General features: G+C 38.5%; 1 protein-coding gene across 10 annotated transcripts in view; it reads left to right on the top strand.

Annotated features, from left to right (window-relative positions):
- The first annotated feature begins 555 nt into the window (after window positions 1–555).
- The window catches only part of LOC149162751 (protein BREAST CANCER SUSCEPTIBILITY 2 homolog B-like), a 164,646-nt gene continuing 149,673 nt past the window's right edge, over window positions 556–15,528 (top strand). For all 10 annotated transcript variants that reach the window (XM_089437376.1, XM_089437371.1, XM_089437375.1 and 7 more), the window contains exons 1-2: window positions 556–934; window positions 1,615–3,717. In XM_089437376.1, the coding sequence (XP_089293502.1) occupies window positions 589–934; window positions 1,615–3,717 (2,449 nt within the window). In that variant the 5' untranslated portion in view covers window positions 556–588. The remainder of the gene's footprint in view (window positions 935–1,614; window positions 3,718–15,528) is intronic.

The raw sequence follows: 15,528 nt of genomic DNA, 5'->3' as shown, positions 1-15,528 counted from the left end.
GTCAACAATTTTTAACATAAAACATCAACTATGATTATGGAATTTAATCTTTAAAAAATATAGACCATACAACTCATTTAACTCATAAACACTCAAACTAACCCTTAAAACTATAGATAATACTTACATATATAATATAATTTATAGAATGACACTTCAACAATTTAGAAAAATATATACTTCTACAAATAAACACTCTATTGTCATAGATTTGGTTCTTCAATTGGCATAGTGTATCTCTTTTAAATATTTGTTAAACATATTTGACAAGGATTTGTTGGAATTACAAGTTTGAGTTATGAACTATTATAATCTAAATGCTGGATAATTTTTGCGGAACAAAAATATTTCCCCACATACCAAAATTCCAACTTTTGTTTTTGTTTTTTATTTTTATTTTTATGATAATTAGATAGTGCTTTCCAATTGGAAAACACACTCGACAAATAAAATGATAACATACTGTAATAATTTTAAATTTAATTTAATACTTAAATTTAACAACATAATGTAATTTTAAATTTAATTCGGTGATGCTTACATATTTCATCGGTTCACTCTGCTGTTACAGCGGGTAACTGCTATTAAATGATTTTTTCATGTTCAAAATCTCCCGCCATAAGCTTTTCCAGTGACACCTTTTCTTCGGCAACAGGGTCCACAAATATCATTTGCAAATTCAACCAAATTTGGAGGACTCCGAGTGATGAGATTAATCTCCACTGTCAGTCACCCGGTCGGATTACACAGCGAATGAATGGGATGGGAGCGAGGAAGGAGGTGCCAACGTGGCGTGTGGTCCCTGCTGAAGGTGACCCTGGAAAATGGACACTCCTCAGAACTCAAAACTTTGTCCCTGCAAATGGCGGTCACATTACAGACGATGATGAGCATTTTCGACCCCTGCCCTCCATGGCCGAATTCATGTCTAAAGGTACTTTAATTTTGTTTCAAACAAAAAAATTTAAAATCTTTTCTACAAATCTGTATTTTGCAGCTTTAATTTTTTTAATTTTAGTCGCTAAATTGATGTTGATTTTGTAGTTGGCTTAGGGTTTGGTAGCTTGTGTAATAAGAGGAATGGAAATAAAGATCCTGTATTGAACCGAGGCTTACAATTTGAGGTCCTACCATGCAGTTCACGGAAATTATCATTTGAATCCTAAAAAATTCACGATGCACTTCCTGCCTCACTTTATAGGCTTTCAATACATCATTTTTTATACATGTACATAATCTTTATGTATTTTCACTTCAAACGTATATCTTTAAGACTGCCAAATTGTTAAACTGCACGTTGGTGAACGTCTTAAAAAATTTTCACCTGTTTTTTGACGACAAAAATTGCAAGGAGCATGCACTTGGTTGTCATTTTTCAACTATGGTTGGACTTGATCAGGCAGTAATGGCTGTTTTTTGACCAGTCATTAAATTTCTAAAGGAGTGTTTTGAAGTACTATCGTAATATTTGCAGAATAGATTTATGATTTCACTGCTTTTGTCAAGTTCACATAGATTAATGGGTGTTCTTGGACATTATCTAATGAATGTAATTAGCTCTGAATTTTTAGGTCAAATTATTAATTACTTATTTCCCCTGCTCATCATGCACAGGGTTTCAATCATCTTTGGAAAAAGCTGGGGATAATGTCTCTTCACATAGAGTAATGGCAGTTCCCCAGATGACATCACATCCAATTGATATGCATAATTGCAAGCCCCATTCTTCAGAGTTCCCCAATAATGAACAAAGTAGTAAGCCAAATGAGCAATTCTGCAATGAAAAAAGTGTCGAGTATGATTCTAGCTTGATACAGAACAACGCGGCTGCTCCACAGATTCCTCCTCAAATGCCAAACAAGGACACTGAAAGTGTAAACACTCTCCAAAAACCTAGCAGAAAACGGGCACCATTCAGATCATCTTTCAGGGGAGGAATAGTGAATTATAAGCATTGCACAAAGAGTGATGCTCTGCCGAATTCGTCACCTTCTGGAAGTTCTAGTCATGAGAGGTTGAGATGTAAAGGAGAAGTTGGAGAACCGGCAGTCATGTTCCAGACAGCCGGAGGAAAGTCTGTAGGCATATCATCTGAATCTTTAAAAAAAGCAAGGGCTATTCTCAGTGAAGATCTTTGTTCAGAATCACCCAACAATGCCTCGGTTGGGTCCCTACAAATTAGTAAATCTGCAGGAATGTTCCAAGGTGCCTTGGGAAATTCTGTGGCTGTATCATCCTCCTTCAAGAGAGCAGAGGTTATTTTTCATGAAGATCCTATGCCGGTACTGGAACCACATGGTATGTCACTGCCTCATATGACGAATGAGACAACAACAATTATTGCAGGAAATCCCGTGACTGTTTCAACTTCATCTTCCATCAAGAGAGCACAGTCTATTGTTTGCAAAGATACTCAATCAGGAGCACAGGAATCACATGGCAAGCATGAACCCCAAGCAATGGGTAAAGCCATCAAAGTGTGTGATGATGCTGCAGAAAATGACCTGGCAGTATCATCCTCGTCTATAGTTCCTCCTTTAGATGCAATAGAATCACATGGTAGGTCCAGGCCTCAAACAATTGATAATACCATATCTGTGCTTAATGCTGCTACAGGAAATCTTGTAAAGTTGGCAACCTCCTCTACACAGAAAGTGAAGTCCAGTTCCAGTGAAGATTGCACTTTAGAGGTACTGGAACCACATAGTGGATATGTACCTCAAAACATTAGTAAGACAGCATCAATATTTCAAACTGCTGCAGGGAACCCTGTATCATTGTCATCTCTCTCGATCAAGAGAGCACAGGCTATTTTGGAAGAAGATTTTTATTCAGAAGACTTGGAATTGAATGGAGGGCCTAAGTCTCAAATTGTCAGTAAGGCTACTGCAGAACTTCAAACTGATGCTGGAAATCCTCTGACAAAGCTGTCTTCATCCATTAAGAAAGGTCCAGCTCTGCTTGGCAAGGATTACACACCAGAGGTACTTCAAAAACATGATAAGCTTAAGTCACAAATAGCAATCAAGACTGTACTACCCTTTGAATCTGCTCCAAGCAATCCCATGTCAGTGTCAGCCCTCTCTCCCAAGAAAGCAGGAACTCCATTGTGTGAATATCCTTCAGAAATAATAGGTAATTGCAAACCCGAGATTCAAGTCGATAATATCACTTCAACAATGCCACAAACTGCTCCAGGTAATTGCTTGATAGCATCTTCTATTTCTAGTACTACCAGTAAAGCGAAGGCTTTTCCTGAGGAAGATCCAGAGAAAGTGTACAATTCTAGCTCTCTTCATGAATTGCCTACCAACAAGAAGAATTTCAGATCTATTAAGGAGAACACTCAAACTGCTCCTATGTTTCAGACAGCAACTGGAAAACCTGTGGCAGTGTCGGAGTCTTCATTGAAAAGAGCCCGGTCTATTCTCAGTGAAGACAACACTCATGGTGTCAATGAAGACAACCACACTGTTGGCATGTTTCAGTTAGCTCCTCAAAATCTCCCAGAATCATCACCGCCCGCTACCAGAAAAGTAGAGTCTGTTCTTGGCACAACCAGCATGGGAAAAGGTGATCTTATTATCAGTAATGCAGGGGATGGCAAAGAAAAACAGAAAAACTATGTAGGATATGCTGGTCAATACCAGTTTCAAGAGTGCATTGGATCTGCTTCCATGTATATGGACAACCCTATTTTCTCTTTTGATGTGCCAGGTATGAAGATTTTTGAGAGGAAAATTGCTATAAATAATAACTAAAAACATTCGTTGGAGCTCTACAATTTGATTAGTACATAGGTTGCGTGCATGTGATTCAGAAATGGCAGCTAGAACTAAATGTGATTATTTCTGACGTTATGGTTTCCTTCGTGTCTCTTCACTATATTCTAAATAGTTTCTGAAGTTATGTTTTCCCAAAATAGATAAAATGCAAACAAAGATGCTGATGGGAATTTTCTGCCTTAGGTATCATTGAGACACATTTCTTATTGTTTGTAGTCTGTTGAGATTTTGTTGCAATAAAGCCCTATTATTTACATCAAAGAGTTGCTGTTGGCAACCACAAAGAAATAGGCACGTTGATGATTACTGATGCAGTGTTTTTTTTTGAAAATTCTTCTTAATTATCTCAAAGAACAAATAAGCCCTACAGAATTGAAGGTAGTCACATCATGCAGAGAACAGGGGAACTAGGAAAGTCCTGGTCCATGAAAGCCAAAAAGGCCACCATATGAGCCCAGGCCCCCATGGGGATGGACTCAACATCCCGGCAGAAAGCATGTTGGTGTAATTGCAGGAGTAGAGCTAACTCTTGCTTAATACTCTGGAAATCCCCAAGAGAAAGGGACGAGGAACCTGATCAAAAGTAACTTTACACTGTACAGTGATGTTTCTGCAAAACAAATTGCAACCCAATGAACTGAAAACTAAAGTAATTTGCAGCTATTCATGAGCTCCAAGGGTCCCTCAGGGGGCCCTCCCCTTCTAGGAGAGTGGAACAAGTAGAGACTGAAATTCAGTCTAAAACTGTGACCAAAAAACTCTGGTGTATTGACATTTCCAAAAAATTGCACTGTCTTCTCTTTACCACACATCACACAAGCTGAACTAGTAATTCCAACTTTGTGCAACCTACTCTTGGAAGCTATTCCATAGTGAAGCAATAACCAACCCCAAATTTTATGTTTAAAAGGGACATGACCCTTTCAAATGGACTGACAGCACTGCGACTGTCTCTCCACTGGATCTCCAAGACCCTACCATTTTATTAAAGTGGAGCCTGATGTTAGAGGAGTGCTGCACCAACTCATACATGCCCTTCATCTCATAGAAATAAATAGGCTTCCACCTTGCCATCTCCATTTTCTCTATATAGGACCTTGGCCCTGCATCTGCATTTTATATAAATAATGCTTTGGAATCATACAACAAAAACTTATCAGAACAACATTGTAAACAATAGAAAGCTTAGATTTTACATGTGCCACTGTTGAATGTTTTGTGAGATTGTACATGTTGCTCAGTCATTCTTCTCTGTACACTTGTTTTCATTTGGAATGGTGGTGCACTAGAGAATCCGCTGGGAAGGCATAACAATTAAGTAGGCAATCAGTGTGTGAGGCACATGCATGTGCTATCTTTAGATGAGTAGGGCGCTGTTGTAAGTTTAGAGTCTTAGACAGAGTGCATGCTTTAGGTGACCTTCAAGATTTAGACTCGGCAATGTTTCCAAGGTTAGAAGGTGCATGCATATTTACACTTTATCCTCTAGGTAGTGTATTTTATGAATGAGGGTACTCTCTCCTAGGCACAGTAGGGTCAGGGCGCTTTCCTTAAGATAGGTGGTTTGTTGGTTTTGTCCACATTCATTGTAACCCTAGCCCTCTTGTTCTATAAAGGGAGATAGGGTGCTTCATTACGGACATGTTTTAGTAGGAGTGAAAAAGTTTGTTGTGGAAGCCTTTTCCAGTTAAGATATATGTGACTGTGTGCTGCAAATTCCTCTCACTGTCCTAGTTTCCAGAACTCTGTTTTATGCAGAATCAGAATTTACGTCTGCTGTTTCAAATTTCTATAGCCTGATGTTCTGATTTTCAGAGTTATGTGTTAGTAGAGCTGGTGCTCAGAATTCCCCTATTTAGATAGTATTCTAAGCAGTCTCAGTTACTTGCTTTAGGGTTTTAAGTGCAGATCTGCCCACCATGCTCTGAAAATTTAACATTGTATTAAACTTGTACATCTGAAATACATGTATGGAGAAGGTTGTGGCATGTGATATGGAGCTGTTGGAGGATTTCATTGGGTGTGATGCCCAGAATACTTGAGAGATTGAAGTGATCTGTGCCTAAGATGGGTACATGGACTTGTGAGGGGTCGTGGGTGAGATGCTTGTGAAGCTCTAGTGTTTGGTGTTGTTTATATTATATGCCTATGATAGATGATCTGCACATGCAATAGGTTGTTGATTTGATTTTTTTGTTTGTCGATGTATTTGTTTGTGGTGTTGTCATCAAGGAGATTGCAAGGATTGCAAATGTACTTGGTCTCAAAGGATGTGATTGGCTAGAGGGAGACTCTAGGCAACTGTGAGATAGGTTGGATAACAACTTTTCAAAGAAGGAACTTTTTACAACTCTTAGCTCTATGTATAATGGAATGTCCCTGGGTTTGAATGGGTTGTCTTGTGAGTTTCACAAGGTCATGTGGACATGGTAGTGGATGATTTTGGTTGTTTGGTTGTGGAAGCCTTTTCCCATGGGGCTTTGATCAAATTTTTTAGCTAGGGTTTTGTTAAGCTCATTCCAAAGAATGTGGCTAAGGATTTGATTGGGGGTTGGAGGCTTATTATTTTGCTCAATGTTGCTTAAAATCTTGGCTAGAGTAGTGGCTCTCCATATTTGCACTATAGCTAGGAACATTGTATGATAGGAGTAGATAAGATTTGTGTAGGGTCCTTTTATTTTGGATGTTCTGATTTCGGATTTGGCAAGCCATGCATTGGGCCCAGTAGTTTGGTCTATAAGCTCTTTTTCTATACATAGACTTTGATAAGGCCTATGATCAAATTGATTGGTCTTTTATAGAGATGCTGACTTGTTTGGGGTTTGGATCATGGTGTGTATGTTATATATTGTAATGTTTATTTAATCCAAGAAATAATAAATGTTATATTGTTATGTCATAAAGTGAGAAATATGTCATATGTAACAATGACATTGAAGTTACTGCATTTATGAAATTAGGTGAGTGGTTCCTAATGGGAACAATGGGACTTGGAGATATATATTATTTTGCAAAGAAAAAAATCTTTATATTCATGAGTTATGAACATACATGTTGCTGTCTTGTTATCCACCGCATTTTTCTTTTGATGTTTTGGCTTGCAAGTCAACAACCCTATCATGATCCACAAATAGCTAGACTTAGATGCCTCTCATCCATTCGCCGATTAGTGCTTTCTTCATCTAGCTTGTTCATTTGATGAAGATGGGTCATCAAATGTGAGGTCAACCATTTTTGTATTCAAGTGCTTTCATTTAATGTTTAAGGGCATTCTAGTATGAATCATAGGTTGAATTAGATGATAGAACACTTTTGATTGTACTCTTGTTCCCTTGCTTCACCTTGGTGGTTATCACATGCCCCTAGTCCAATTTGACCTTGCTTGAGACCTTTCTTTTGCTATTAAGGAGGGTCACAAATAGGAGGTCCTTATTGATGTTGGTTGTCCAAGGTAATCCTTATTTAACACCTTCCATCTTCTCCATGTATTCACATCGCCTCTTTGGGTTGATTAATATATGACATTGATATTGTTCCTTGTTTTCCTCTTCTTTGAGTTGGGGCCTGTAAACTTTGCCCTAAGAGGATGATGTAGTAGAAAGAAAGGAAAAAAACACGAGCCATTTGTTAAAATGCAAAAGATTGGCAAGCGTAAATGAAAGTGTGCGGACAAAAGCTTGGCTTGAATGCTATCCCCCTCATTAGTCTTCACCCTGTTCCTCGCGAATGCATGATCTATCTAAATGAAAGGAACTTTGAATATCCCAACCACAATGAGCAAGGAAATGCCTCATATTTAAGGGGTTAAAGATGAATCGATGAAAGCTTGCAACCCAAGTTATGTATATGTAAAAGAAGAAAATTAGTGATGAAAAAGGCACACAAGAGGGGTGTTAAAAATTGATCGAGAAGAGAAGTCGTAGGTCCCACGATTGCTCAAGGATGTTGGAATTTCTTAGCTGGTATAAGACAATTACATCCTCCATGAAGTAAACCCCATGTCATGTCATTGATCATTTGCACTTGTTGATTGATGGGTCGACCTAGGAATAGTTCCTCACCTTAAGGTGGGAAGCACCTAATAGGGCCTTGCGATGGTCCTTGTATACCTAAGAAATGTAACTTGTTTACAAGTCATAAGCTAGAAATACATTTGATGATGATGCTTCTGTAAAGTACTTTGATGCCTTTAACTTGTGTAATGTACTTTGATGCAAGATATATTTTGTGTTCTATGTGTGATTGTGTTTCTATTCAATGTTTTCTTTCTGCAAAACACTGGTAAAGAAATCTTATGTCTTTTGGGATCAATTTGCTCTCATTAGCAGTTGTAAGGTTTCAAGGATTTTCTACATGGTATCAGAGTGAGGTTACAAAGAACCAAGGGAGAGTGGATTAACAATAGTTCGTGAGAGAGAAATAATTCCTTTTTTCCTCTTGGTTAAAGCTATGACGCACCCTGCAAAAGATAGTCAAAGCGTTATAACACAGGAGAGCTCAGTGTTGAGTTGTGTTACATGGACCTAACTTGTTTACTGTGCATACACGCTGGTTGACTATGTCTCGGGCGCGTTAGAGCACTAACTTGACCCTAGCTTGTCTAGAGAGCGTTAGCATGCGGCCACAATACCCTTCATGGCACGTTAGCAAAGTCAAAATTCTATTTCTCTTATGAATAGGCCGCAAATTTTTGTGCAGTTTGAGGAGGGAATGCTCTTGTAACCTAGATTGGGAGGGCCATATGGCCTACAAGTGGTTGGTATTGAGGGCCAAGTAGTAGTCTCAAAAGTACAACCCAAGAGTGGTCTTGCGAGAAGATGAAGGAGCGAAGTGTTAGCAGTAGTTTGAGGCCAAGTAGGAGGGCTGTAGCAGCTACTACAAGCAGCCCTAACCAGGGGTAGAAAGTTGCAGTCTTGAGTGCATGCACAGGACCAGAGATTTGGGATAGAAGTTAACGTCTCAGGTATGGTAAATTTCCTTCTAAGTTGGTGTTGTTGCTAGATTGATTGTCCATGTTTGGGATAGTTTTGGTGGACATCTTATGTACTGTTTGGAGGGCAGTTAGAAGGTGTCTTTGATGCCCTAAGTCTATCATTTGAGAAGGACATCAAATTTGGTTGGAGTGGTAGAATTGTTGAAGCTTAGGGTTGATCCTTGAAGGGATAAAGGAAGCAAGTAAGAGGGCTTAGTTTTAGCCCTAGTCTACTGTTGAAGAAAAACATTCTACATTGAAAGTGGGCAGCCTCCATGCTCTTGACTTGTCTTCATCATAGCAGTAAAGGAAGGTAGAAGTGGGCAACGAAAGAGTTTTTCACAAACAAAGTTGTGAACAACTAAAGGAAGTCTCTGTGTGTTGCATCCTCGATGGACAAAGGAGCAACTAGAGGGTAGACTGTTTAGTGACACAAAAGGAATTGTGATCATTGGTGGTGGCAGATTATAGACTCACAAAACATGGTGGGAAAGAACAGGTCTTCAAATCAGGTTTTGTAGAGGAAAGCAGGGAAGTCTTCTAGTTTAGAGGGAGTAATTGTAGCAGAGAACTTGGTAGAGATGAAGACAGATCCAAGTGGATAGGGTTCTTCCAAGAAGCCCTTCCTCGCTAAGAGGGTGTTGAAAATGTAGCAAGGAATGACTTCTTTGACTTGTGCCTTAGTCAAAGATGCTAATTCGAATTCAATCTCATAGATACTTGAGTTAGTTGTTAGTTAACATGTGTGATGTGGCCTATCACTAGTTTATTGTCAGTTAATTTGAGTTAGATGGATTTCAGTGAGTTGTGTACTAGTTGATAGCTAAAATTTAGCTATCTAGTGGAGTTAAACTCTAGTGTATATCAGTTAACTGATCTCTAGTTCTAGAATAGAGATAGACTTGAGTTTAGTTGAGTAGTTTGACTTTTGTTAACTCAACTAACTCTTAGTTAACTAGTTGCAACTACTAAATTTAGCCCTAGTAGGTCATGCAATTCAAATTGCCTATTGAGATTGAATGAAGGCACAAATCTATTTATTCATTGTACATAGGTTTTTGTGTAGAGGCTTAAGAAGCAACAAAGAAATTCCTCTTGGGAATTGTGCAAGGAATAGGAGAAATTCCTATTTTTTAGGGGCAAATTTGTGCTAGGAAATAGGAGCTCCTAGTAGGCCTTGTTTGCCTAAGTGTTGGGCAAGCCTGGAGAGAGAGTTGATCAGTATTGCAGCAGAGGTTCATGCATGGAGTAGTTTCTATGTAATAGATCATATTGCTTAGTTGATTAATACAAGCAAGAAGGGTTTTTCCTAGTTGGGTTCCCCAAATATTTTTTGTGTTCTATGTGTGATTGTGTTCCTATTCATTGTTTTCTTTCTGCGGAATTTTGGTAGAGAAATCTTGTGTTGTTTGAGATTAGTTTGCTCTCATTAGTAGTTACAAGGTTTCAAGGATTTTTTACATCTAAAATATGTTGAGTCCCTATAATACTAGTGTAGCCCCATTATTGTTATTGTTAATGTAGCCCCCATATTGTTATCGTTGTGCCCCATAGAAGCCCACTATTGTTATTATTGTGCCCTTACGTTATTATTGTTATGTAGGCTTTGATTATATTGTGACCCCTTAGACTCCTCTATATACCAAGGAGGTCTTATCATTTGTATCATCCAAGAATAATTCATTTATGTGATGTAAAGGAGATTGCCCCCTCGAATAGGCTGATTCTCAAGTCGTTGATCTATCTTTTCTTCTATTTTATGATTTGGTTGCATAACAAAATATGCCCAAAAAGCTCGGCTTGCCCAGAAACACACGTGCAAGCTTGAAGAGAGAGAAATCGAGACGCGCGAGTTAAGGAGATGATCTTTGTCCTTCTTTTTGTCCTTCTTGTCTTTCGCTTGGATGCCCATAAGATGTCTTCTTATATATGGTTGAATGGTGCCTTTATAAAGGAGGTTGAATGCCTTTATATAGTGTTCTGTCTTTACAAATGGGTGTGTCTCTTCACTGGAGCCGACTTGACTTGAGGGAGGGCCAACTAGACTAGTTTGGTGCCAAAAATTCAAATTTAAATTTCAAAATTTTCTCTTTTCAATCCGACATGAAGAACATGTATTACAATAAATTTTTCAAGGATTAAACAATGAAAATGACATGAAGAACATGTCTTACATTTACATTATACATTACAAGGGCTAAAATATAAATTATGAAAACCGACCATAGCTACAAAATTCAACAAATTTTGAAGTGCCTATCATGGAGTAGGCACTTGCATGTGTTGAATTTCCACGACCTTGGGTCTAGGTTAGAGTCTTAAAATCACTGACGCTACCAAACCAAGAATCTCAACCATAAACTACTTTGCATAGTGAAATAAAATAGCAGTAAATCACACATGCACATAATATAGACAACTTTTTTAATTTTTCAACCCAACTTTGTTATATTAATCCAACTGATATAATACAACAGTCTAGGGTTACAAGATACAATGCCAAACTTGGTTGCGTCACTTCTATGTCGTATCTTGTCTTGCCGGTCCGTCGCACCCGTACTGCTCATTAGTAGTGCCTTAGTCCATCAAGGCATCTACACATCGAGACTCCAAGAGGGCTGCCTCCTATCACTGCTGCAAGTCACGTCTGCTATAATGAACATGGGCTCATCAACTGCTCTCTGGGTAGGCCTAATTCCCGAGCTCCAATCTACCAGGCTAGCAACAACTTTCGTCCATCAAAGTGTTGCACTTCGGCACCAAAACTTCACCCAATCTCGCACCAACAAAGTCCTTCTTGTCTACTGCTCTAGGGCTACTTTGGGTAGCCAACTCGCTGCCCTCCAACCAGCTCTATGACACCCAACCTCGTCACTACCGGATCTGCACCTAGGAAGATATTACACCACCTCAGAATGTCCTCCAATTGGCTCCAACAGGTTGCACTATTATCTGATCCAAACTGGTCACATACGTTGACCCAACACACATCAATTTCTGCTCCAAGTCTGCTATCCTTTTGATGCCGTTGACTATCACTGGTTAGGGCATATTTTATAGGCTACAACAACCACTAACCAACCCCAAAACAACTCTCAAAACCCTCATTAAATGCTACCTAGCCTTGGGATAACCCTCCTCTACCTCGTTGCTGTTGTAGGCTTGAACCAGCCCACTGAAACCTCCCTTCACACACCTAGCTGTGGTGCTATGGCTTGCGGCCTAGCACACAACAATCATGTAGCAAACAGCCAACAAAATGATAGATATTTGTCCCAAAACGTTGCCCAACAGACTTGTCTTTTCCCTTACTTAACTCGGCCTCCCTGCAAGATAAAATAGAACCTAAAACAATTGGAAGAAAGGGCGTGAGACTATTGTTTTGTGATTTTGATGTTTGAAGAAGTTTGGAAAGGGCCAATTTCCTCATCAACTACAACATCTTTAGTGAAGCTCAACAAATTGGTGTCAATATCAACCAATTAGTAGGATTTATTGTTGATTTGGGGTAGCATCTTAGAGAGGCTAAAGCACATGAGATCTCCAAGACCTAGAAATGGTTTGGGCAAATTCTACCAGGTTTAGGATATATTAAAATAATTAATATTTTTAATGGAGTTCCTAAGTATAAACTTAGGAAAAATAAAATATTAATGGGTATCAATATAAAACTGGGTTAGAAGGTTCTAAAGGACATGGATCAAGCCATTTCTAATCTTAGCCTTTGATTAGAGATGTAATCTCAGTCGTTGAAGGACCTACAGGAAAAGTATAAGAGGAGGCTTGAGGGTCAGTTGGAATATGCACCAGAGTGATCAATCATTCGATTTTCTAGAGCGGGGTTTGCTAAGAGAAATCGAATCAGTGATTAGTTGCAGCGAGGGGCAGTGAGTATGAGGCAGAGAGGCAGAGATAGTGTCGAGAGACCAGCGCAGAAGCAGAGAGAGGCAGACGCTGAGCCAGAGGGAGCCATGCAGAGGTAGAAGGGATTGCACAAAGGCCAAAAGGGCTCGTGTCATCCATGCAGAGGTTGCAAGAGTGATGCAAAGGGCCGTAGAGGCTGCGCAGGGCCTCAGAGGGTTGACATAGTGAGTTTCGGGCTGATGCAGAGGCCAGGAGGGTTGACGCTGAGCTTCAGATTGTGCTGGAGAGGGTTTCGTGGCGCAGACTTTTCGAATTTCTGCTTCCCATTAGAGAGGTATTATTGCCGGATTATTTTCTTTGTCGGGTGAGCCAGTTTGGCACCTAGTTGTACTCAGAAAGTCTGCATAACAAAATAACCCTCAAAATTGCTGCCCGATTTTCCCAAGTTGGGTTTTTCCGGGGACAAGTTGTCCAAAAATAATGGTGTCACTTGTGTGTTTGCTATTTCTTTAAGCTTTTGATTTGTAGATGGTTGAGACTGTATTGTGTTTATTTTAGTATTTATATGGTTAAATAACTTGTTCGTAAGTAACAAGTAGGCGAAATAAACCAGAGAATACAGATAAAATTTGTAACGGGTAATACTTAGAAATTTCAATATTTATTACTGTCACTATACCTTGTGATTATTAGATTCTTGCTCTTGGGGTCTATCTTGGTTCTCTTTTCCTTTGGAATCAAGGCATAAATAATAGAACCAATGAATGGAGATGATTAATTTTAGGCCACCTCCTAGAACATGCTTCCTATGGTGTCTTTTGCTTTATAGCCACCATCGAAGATCTATTCAGCTGGTATGCTGTTGTGAATACTACTTTGACATGAAACTTGATGGGAACACACTTATTCTCCATCATACATTAGGCCATCTTTGTGATAGTACTTTTTGTCAATCAAACACCCCATTCTACTATGGACTGTAGGGTGTAGTATATTATATTTTGATCCCATGTTTAATACAAAAGTCATTGGATTCTTTAGAACATAACTCCTCATCATTGTTAGACCTAAGAGTGGTATTGTGACCACCCAACTCTTTTTCTATGTGTGCTTTAAACCTTTGGAATTCTTTAAACACTTTAGATTTCAATTTTAGAAAGTACAACCACATTTTCCTACTATAGTCATCAACAAATAGAAGGAAATACTTGGCACTAGTGGGTGATGTTGTGTTCACTGGTTCACGAATGTTTTCATGAACTAGTTGAACTTTGCAGGACTCTGTGTGCTCTCTAAGCTCGTCCTTTTTCAAATGGCGGTTGGCTATTGCGCTACTTGGCTAGCCCTAAATACACCTTCAATTTGTTGTTGGATGTCATGAAGCCCATTTACAAAATTTTCTTGAGATAATTGAGAGAGTTAGATCAAGTTAAGATGTCCGCGCCATTGATGCCAAGGTTTATTGATGTCTAATGTAGTTTTGGTTTCTAATGCATGCTCCCTAACCTGTCAAGTATCAACCATTTGAAAAATCCATGATCTCCTACAACAAGGAAATTATTCGTCTTGGTCTCCTTGTCAATTATGTAGCAATTATGATTGCCAAAGTTGATATCTAGCTGAGAGCAATGTCTCATAATTTGACTAATCAATAGTAGATTGAATTCCATGCTTTTCACATAGTACACATAATGGAAATTCAACAATTTTCCTCTAAAGGAAATCTGCACATTCTCGTTGCCAACTATTGTGTACTCTTTGTCACGAAAGATCATTGAATCCTTGGAGGAACAAGTTGTATACATTGTGAACCAATTCTGCCTGTTGGTTATGTGTTGTAATGCACCTAAATCAATGTACCAAGTAGATGATAGGAGCTGATTTGTTGGCTTCTTGGCCATAAAGGCATAGATGGTTGATTCCTCTTCCTGCATATGATCTACAACATAGGCATATGGGTAGTTGGCATAGGCCCCTAGGAATACTCATCAGAAAGTATAAACACATGAGTATCATTGTATTGAGATATATTGGAGGTTGATTCTTGTAGTGAGCATGGTTTATTGAGTGATTTGTTCCATAAGGAGTATTTGATGGTGTTAACTTAGCGTAATGGCTCTTTTTCTTTCTTGTGTGGTTGTATTTTAGAATTTTTGAAGTTAAGGGCTTTCTTCTCTCGTATATCTATCAAGGTTTACTACAAGCAGTATCCAAGTTATTTCTTGGGCAAAACAATGGAAGCTTTATTTTATTTTTTTATCTTTTTATTTTTTGCAGTTTTTTCAAGGGAAAAATAGGACCACAACATTCATTGGTTTTTGATGGTTTTGGTGCAAAATCAAAAGAAATTAGTTGTAGATTTGAGTTTTTCTTAAAAAAACACTTGCTTTCAATATTATAAAAAGATCCAAGTTGGAGTTTGAGAATTGGAATTATCACTGATTTAAAATCAATGGCTTTAGGGTTTTTTTGGTACAGTAGTGTGGTTTGCAAATCAAATATCTTTTGATTGAGTGCTTGGATTTCAACCAAGCCATTGCTAATAAATGCAAATTGGCTGTTGTATTTCATATATGTGGTCATAATAGCCAATAGGGGAAGTATCATAGAAGTTATGATCATTTTACATTAATTTCCTCAAACTTAAGTACATAATGGGGCTCCATTGAATAGTAAGTGATTTTCTTCAAAACCCTAGTTCCGTTTTTGGGTTATAACAATCATGATGTATGTTATAGAAAAGGATGATGCTCCTAGTATTTAGGAATATATAAAATGGATAAAGTCAAAATATCCAAGTTATTGGAAGGTCAATGTGTGCAGTCATCTAAGGGATGAAGCAACTATATGGTTTAGGTCAATTACTCGACTAACAATATTTGTTTTTAAATGAAATTTATGAAAGAA

Source organism: Pinus tabuliformis, chromosome 5_2, assembly GCF_031772625.1.
Source record: "Pinus tabuliformis cultivar Carrire ecotype Pingquan chromosome 5_2, CPIR1, whole genome shotgun sequence".
NCBI classification, from domain to species: Eukaryota; Viridiplantae; Streptophyta; class Pinopsida; order Pinales; family Pinaceae; genus Pinus; species Pinus tabuliformis.
Note: the sequence above shows the minus strand (reverse complement) of the source record. Positions and strands in the feature narration are given on the sequence as shown.